The sequence below is a fragment of the Trematomus bernacchii genome, unplaced genomic scaffold (genome assembly GCF_902827165.1).
Source record: "Trematomus bernacchii unplaced genomic scaffold, fTreBer1.1, whole genome shotgun sequence".
Lineage (NCBI taxonomy): Eukaryota > Metazoa > Chordata > Actinopteri > Perciformes > Nototheniidae > Trematomus > Trematomus bernacchii.
Window position 1 is genome coordinate 77,501 of NW_022987666.1, and position 8,112 is coordinate 85,612.

General features: G+C 42.3%; 1 protein-coding gene across 1 annotated transcript; it reads left to right on the plus strand.

Annotated features, from left to right (window-relative positions):
- Positions 1-1,893: 1,893 nt before the first annotated feature.
- LOC117487153 (nuclear factor 7, brain-like) lies at positions 1,894-4,347 on the plus strand. Its single transcript, XM_034135807.1, has 2 exons — positions 1,894-2,474; positions 3,359-4,347. The coding sequence occupies exons 1-2, from the start codon at positions 1,958-1,960 to the stop codon at positions 4,249-4,251; spliced, it is 1,410 nt and encodes a 469-aa protein (XP_033991698.1). The 5' UTR covers positions 1,894-1,957; the 3' UTR covers positions 4,252-4,347.
- Positions 4,348-8,112: the final 3,765 nt, after the last annotated feature.

The following is an 8,112-nucleotide window of genomic DNA, read 5'->3' on the forward strand; positions in this document are numbered from 1 at the left end:
CGTCATTTGCAGGAAACAACGTCTAAGGAATCTTAATATTTAATAAACTATGAATGTTTTATATCCATGTAACGGGGAGAAACTCAGCTAACTGATCTTTTAAAAAGAAAATTCCAAAAAAAAAACACCATGCTAACACTCAGCCTCTGAATTAGCCACGAGCGAAAAAATGTAACCTAAAACGGCACCTAAACTCACAATAACTCCCTTATTACTTATCCTAGATGCACAGCCAACCACTCGTTTTGGGTGTCCTGGAGACACAGAATCTGTGTAAAATACCTCAAACATTTGCGACGCTATAAACGAAAGCGTACATCACAACATGTGGAGCTAGGTAGCTAGAAACGCTAACATGGCTTACCTTGGTCAAAAGTGGTCTTCAATGGCATTAAAACGATAAAAAAACGATGCTGCAGTTAATCCATGGCTTCATCCAATGTGTCTGTGTCCTCTTTGAAATTATTTCTGATAATCCATAAGCAATAAAACTGCTTTTTCGTTTCCAAATGCCAGAGCGAGAGATCGCTTCACTCTGCTTTACATTTACATGCGCGCAGCCCCCACCTTTTCTCTTCACAACGTGTGTGTGTGTGAGCCTCCCCCTTCGATTCTATTGGCTCTAACCGTCAGAAAGAGGTGTCAACCATCAACATCGACCAAGGGGGGCCAGAGATATGGAAAAAAAAACATTTTCACCCAAATCACCTCAGAGGTGGGGTGGTTTTGGCTAAACCTCTCTAAAAAGGTCAAATGTCACTTGTTTTGCATCAATCTTGATACAGGGTACTTATTATATGTTGTACTTTGGATTCCTAAAGCTTTTAGTCTACTAACCCATCATCCAAGGGTAGTTTTCACTATCTGTAAAAGATAATTTTTGGACGGACACTATAATTTACAGTTTTTTACTATGTAAAATCTGAATTTTCTTTAAAATAAAAAACATTTATATTGATTCTGACACTTCTACATCCAACTCACAGATGTAACCTTGCTTTGATATAAGAAATTATTCATATAACCCTTTTAGAAGTTAAGTTGTAGTCATTTGTTTTGGGCATGTCATTTTCGAGCCTGAAACATGAAAAACAGGCTTGGTGCTTAACAGGTTAACTTTGACCATCTATCATAAACCTGTAGACAATTTAAACACATTCTGTACTTATACACAATAATTAATGGTAACCTGCCTTTTTATACAGTGTTACCCGTTACCGTTTATACAATACTCTATGGTACACTTCCATACCCTTTCAGATACTATTTTACAACACGCTGTACCTATAATATTCAATTGTACCTCTTACATACATTATTCCATTTGATGCGACACTCCTACAGTTCATACTTCTCTGCAACGATATTCCCGGTTTCCTTAGTGTTCCAGGGTCTCCCAATCCCACAATACTTTGGGGATTTTACAAGTGTTAACACATACAACATTTGTTCAAACAACCTTTGAATACAACTGTTGCAAAAGTCTGCTGCACACTTTCAGTCTTTAAATCCAGCAATAAATCAGCACTTTGCACTGAGACACTCCCTGAGTTACACGAGAGGAGACAGAGTTCGAAGTGAAACCAGGAAACAGTTTGTTCTTCTCCCTCACTGACTCACTGAGAAGTGAAACCAGGAAACAGTTTGTTCTTCTCCCTCACTGACTCACTGAGAAGTGAAACCAGGAAACAGTTTGTTCTTCTCCCTCACTGCAGAGAATCAGACGATCAGATTCACCTTCAGACCAAACTAACAACTTCCTCTGAGTTCAGCTACAGGAGAGAAAAGTGGAAACTACAACACTGCTGCTTCACCCTGCGGACCCTCCCCCCCGCTGAAGGTGAGTCTCCAAACAACACTCAAAATGAATTTCAGTGAAGTCAGTAGAGGAAGGGGAGGGGAGCCATGACTGACTGTACTTCCTGTCTGCTGTGTTTCAGCTTCACTCAGAGACAACATGGCTTCCAGGTTAGAGGAAGATCTCTGCTGTCCGGTCTGTCAGGACGTCTTTAGAGATCCTGTTGTTCTGTCCTGTAGCCACAGCTTCTGCAAAGCCTGTCTGCAGACCTGGTGGAGAGAGAGACCATCACGAGAGTGTCCAGTCTGTAAGACAGAATCTTCAGGAAGAAATCCCCCTTGTAACTTGGTGTTGAAGAACCTGAGTGAGGCCTTCTTACTGGAGAGAGGTCAGAGACCTCCAGAGGCTCTCTGCAGTCTGCACTCTGAGAAACTCAGACTCTTCTGTCTGGACCATCAGCAGCCAGTGTGTCTCGTCTGCAGAGATTCAAGAACACACACCAACCACAGTTTCATACCCATCGATGAAGCTGCTCAGGATCTCAGAGAGGAGCTCCAGAAAGCTCTGCAGCCCTTTCAGGAGAAACTGAAGCTCTTTGAAGAAGTTAAAGTGGATTTTGATCTCACAGCAGGACACCTGAAGCTCCAGGCTCAACACATATGCGGCTTTCACACCGGCGCTTTTCACTTTCTTGCTCCTCGCGAGAGCTTTTCTGGTTCAGCTCCCGTTTCCCTTTTCAGCTCCCGCTCTGTTCACACCGCCCAGCTGCCGCTGCTGCGTCATGACGTCACAGTTTACGTCGCTGATTTTCTCCCACAACAACAACGGGCCGGGGACTGCATCGGGTCGTGTTGCTTTTAATCATACGAAGCCAGATTAAATTAAATAACGACTTCTCCAACCTTATACTTTTCTCCAGAGTGCCGTGGTTCATTGTTTATTAATGTGTTTCATTTAGCGACCGCTGCAGTGCTGGCTGCTCTTCCACGGGAGTTTATTCTCCCGTTAGCTCCGGGTTAGCTCACACGGCTCTAAAGTATTCACTGTCTGACTGTCACACAAGCAGCTGATACATATCCCCAGTTCCCCTTAAGTGAATGTGTGTCAGTCTGAATTGACGCTGTTTGGCATCACAACGCTGTTATGAAAGTTTCTCTGGTATAACATGGGTGATGTTAGCATAGCAACCGAAGCTAAACTGACTACTTGCTAAGCCGTTTTCTACAGGCACATTTTACCGGCGTATTTTTCATTATGATTCTACTTGTGATAGTCGGACATGACAACCTGTACAGCCCATGTATCTCCACAATGATCAATAACAGCGAACGGATGGTCAAAGTAAGGTTTCCTGCACGCCTCGACGTAAGAGACGTAAGCGACGCCGCGTCATAGCTCCGAAGCTCTTGCCTCTGGACCGACAATTTTTTGGAGCTGGAAGTGAACCGCATTCCGGAGCTATGACGCGCCGCCGCTGCGTGTGAACAGGAAAAACCGGCGCTTTTCAGGCTCTAGCTCTCAGCAGGAGCTGGAAAAGCGCCGGTGTGAAAGGGGTAATAGAGACGCAGATTAAGGAGCAGTTTAAGAAGCTTCACCAGTTTCTAGAAGAGGAAGAGGAGGTCAGGATGGCTGCACTGAGGGAGGAAGAGGAGCAGAAGAGGAGGATGATGGAGGAGAAGATGGAGGCTGTGAGCAGAGAGATAGCAGCTCTTTCACTCACAGTCAGAGCCACAGAGGAGGAGCTGAGAGCTGAAGACGTCTCCTTCCTGCTCAACTACAAGGCTGCAGTGGAGAGGCTGCAGCGCCCCCTGCTGGAGGATCCACAGCTGCCCTCAGGAGCTCTGATAGACCAGGCCAAACACCTGGGCAACCTCAGCTTCAACATCTGGAGCAGGATGAAGGACATGGTGTCCTACTCTCCTCTCATCCTGGACCCAAACACTGCTGATCCAGAACTCTTCCTGTCTGCAGATCTGACCAGTTTGAGAGGAGCAGGAGGGAGAAAGAAACTTCCTGATAATCCAGAGAGGTTTGATAATTACATCTCTGTCCTGGGCTCTGAGGGCTTTAACTCAGGGACTCACAGCTGGGAGGTCCAGGTTACAAACAGAACATGCTGGTTTCTGGGTGTGTTAGCAGAGTCTGTCCAGAGGAAGGGAGACATACGGTCTGGATTATGGATTATTGGTTTACATGGCGGTAAATACGCAGCACGGTCACCATCAGGTCCAGAAACTCTCAGCCTGAAGGAGCTCCAGAGGGTCAGAGTGGATCTGGACTGGAACAGAGGAAAGTTGTCGTTCTCTGATATTGACACTAACACACACATACACACCTTCACACACACTTTCACTGAGCGGATGTTTCCATACATTACCACTGTGCACAACGTGAAGATAATTCCACAGAAGGTGTGTGTGACAGTGGATCAGAGCAGGTTGAGGATGATTTGAGCTTTTTAATGTTTTTTTGATGTTCTTGCTATTTAGTTTGACATATATTTAGGTTAGATTAAGAACTGTGAGATGATCGGACAAAGTATTTCTGATCATGGTGTTCAGTTTGTATTGTTCCTCCTCGTCAGGAGGTTATTTCTTAATGTAATGTGTTCTGAACCAACAGCAGGATTTATTTTATGAAGCTTCATCGCCCTCTGCTGATCAAAGTGTGTTTAACTTGTGTTTTAAATATTGCATGATTTCCTATTCATTTAATCTAATTCATATGTTACCCTAGTTACTAAATTAGTAGTTAGAGCGTTATTACTATTACTTAGCATAGCTTAGCCAGCTTTATCAACCTTTACTTGCCAAGGAAAATGTTTTAAAGCTTTTCAATAAACTGTCATTAAGTTATAACAGTTTTCCAGGTGAGGGTTAGGGTTAGGAATATGTGATTTCTTTATCCCAAAAACATATATTAGAGGTATTACGTTGATGTTTGGAGCTGTGAGGAACTGCTAGCTAGATAGCTAACATTCACTAGCTAGCTTGTTAGATAATGTAAGCTAACTAGGTAGATAGATAGAAAACGATTGCTATTTAAATAGTTAATCACCACCAGCTAAATAGCTAACCACAAACGTGACCAAACAATGAAAAATAAAATGTATTTGTCATGAAGGCTAACCATGTGTATTATATCAACCCAGTCTCACGGCATTTCGTGTTATTAGTCACGAAATTAATTTAATCTATTGATTCGTGTTCACCAACACGATTTTCACATTTTTTTCATGTCACACAGAACGATTTTAAATGCAATGTATTTCTATTGGTAGTATGTTTCGTGCCTGCAACACGTCTTTTTGTCCGGTCGGGTCTTGGAAGACCGGAAGCTGTGTGGTTCATAAAAACATGTTCTTACTCAATATCTTACCCTAAGCCTAACCCTATCCCTTTTATTTTAAATTGTATAATGTCTGAGTTTTTTTGCCGTCAGTGAGGAAAAGAAATGGCTCAGAGCCTCAGAATACTGACATCTGTATTTTATGTCATCTTTTTTTCCTTCTAATTTGTTATTATTTGGTGCAGGCACGAAACATACTACCAATAGCAATACATTGCTTCTAAAATCGTTCTGTGTCAGAATACTTAAATCTGTATTTTTTTAAACGTCTTTTTCCTTCTAATTTCTTATTATTTACATTGCTTTTAAAATCGTTCTGTGTGACACGGAAAAAATGGCGAAATCGTGTTGGTGAACACGAATCAATAGATTAATTTCGTGACTATAACACGAAATGCCGTGAGACTGTGTTGATTATATCAGTTAACAAATTTTACCATCTTATTTATATTGAAACATATTTTTAAATAAATTGTTCAGTACATTTTGCTCTGGTAATCCACTGGAAACCCACCCCTCTGGTGGGATCAAGATAATCCAGTTTTTTGGGATCAAATTGATCCAAATCCTGTTTGAACTACCCGTTTTGAAGATTTGATCCAGATTAAAGCTTGGATTTCATTTCCTGATCTGATCGGATATCAAAGTGATCCTAATCCTGTTTTTTGGTTTTGAACTACCCAAAATCCAAATCTGATCCGACCAGATAGGGATAAAACGTTTTGAACTACTGGGCCCTGGAGATTGTAAGGAAAAGACAGAGGACCTCATCCCGGCAGAATAGAGCCACAGTCCCATTGTAATGACCAGTCACTGCCTGTAGATGGCGCTCTGCCCTTACTGCATGTTGATCTGACAGACATACAAACCCTGCTCTGTGGAGAAGCTGCTCACTCACTGTTAGATATAATACACTGTTATGTAACATTAAGCGCTTTGAGCACCAGGAAAAGCCCTGTATAAATCAAATGTGTTATTATTAATATGTACCAGCAGAGAGTAAAAGTGAATGTGATGTAATGTCCATGAAGAAGCAGATATGATCTCCTGGCTACACATTACAAGACCTTTAGTTTATTGACTCAAATGTAAAATAAATGTGTTGTTTCAATTCAAATAAATGAAGTTAATTTGTTATCTTAGTGACAGGAGCATGGCCACGCCTCAACTCCATATCTAATCATGGCTAAGTCTACTTACATCCGGCCAAACATCTGGCCATCGCTTGTCTCCATTCTCTCAACCCACCCTTGTAACTTTGTTTAAAGGTCTATTATACTGTTCTTCATCAATATATCACAGGTCTCAGATATATCCAGAGCCTGTCTCTGATTGGCTGAAACACCAAACAGATCATTGCAGCATTACCCATAATCCCCTCTGTTTCAGCCCTGTTTCCAAAGTGCTGATTCTCTGTCTGTTACTTTAGATGAAAATAAGGAGCCCCTCCCCACGCCCCTCTGAGAGAGATTTGGTTACAAAGAACTCAATGGAGCTCTAGGAGGAGATTCAGGTGATAAGGGGGGGGGGGGGGGGGTTACCTTGGTTGCTGATTGGCTAATGGTTACACAAGACAAAACATCGTTATGACATCATCAAGTGGCCAAAATCTGATCAGCTCATTTTCAGACAGGTTTTTATAGAAATGGATCAAAAAGAGAGAGAATCTTTGTTCCTGAAACTTTCAGAGTCTCTTTCCACAGAGGGGACACATGTTGATGAAGAAGAGACATGAAGAAGAGGGGACACATGTTGATGAAGAAGAGACATGAAGAAGAGGGGACACATGTTGATGTAGAAGAGACATGAAGAAGAGGGGACACATGTTGATGAAGAAGAGACATGAAGAAGAGGGGACACATGTTGATGTAGAAGAGACATGAAGAAGAGGGGACACATGTTGATGAAGAAGAGACATGAAGAAGAGGGGACACATGTTGATGAAGAAGAGACATGAAGAAGAGGGGACACATGTTGATGTAGAAGAGACATGAAGAAGAGGGGACACATGTTGATGAAGAAGAGACATGAAGAAGAGGGAACACATGTTGATGAAGAAGAGACATGAAGAAGAGGGGACACATGTTGATGAAGAAAGAGACATGAAGAAGAGGGGGACACATGTTGATGGAAGAAGAGACATGAAGAAGAGGGGACACATGTTGATGAAGAAGAGACATGAAGAAGAGGGGACACATGTTGATGAGAAGAGACATGAAGAAGAGGGGACACATGTTGATTGAGAAGAGACATGAAGAAGAGGGGACACATGTTGATGGAGAAGAGACATGAAGAAGAGGGGACACATGTTGATGAGAGAAGACATGAAGAAGAGGGGACACCATGTTGATGTAGAAGAGACATGAAGAAGAGGGGGACACATGTTGATGAAGAAGAGACATGAAGAAGAGGGGACACATGTTGATGAAGAAGAGACATGAAGAAGAGGGGACACATGTTGATGAAGAAGAGACATGAAGAAGAGGGGACACATGTTGATGAAGAAGAGACATGAAGAAGAGGGGACACATGTTGATGAAGAAGAGACATGAAGAAGAGGGGACACATGTTGATGAAGAAGAGACATGAAGAAGAGGGGACACATGTTGATGAGAAGAGACATGAAGAAGAGGGGACACATGTTGATGAAGAAGAGACATGAGAAGAGGGGACACATGTTGATGTAGAAGAGACATGAAGAAGAGGGGACACATGTTGATGAAGAGAGACATGAAGAAGAGGGGACACATGTTGATGAAGAAGAGACATAGAGGAAGAAGGGGAACACATGTTGATGAAGAAGAGACATGAAGAAGAGGGACACATGTTGATGTAGGAAAAAGAGACATGAGGAAGAGGGGAACACATGTTGATGAAGAAGAGACATGAAGAAGAGGGGAACACATGTTGATGAAGAAGAGACATGAAGAAGAGGGAGGGTGACACATGGTTGATGAAGAAGAGAC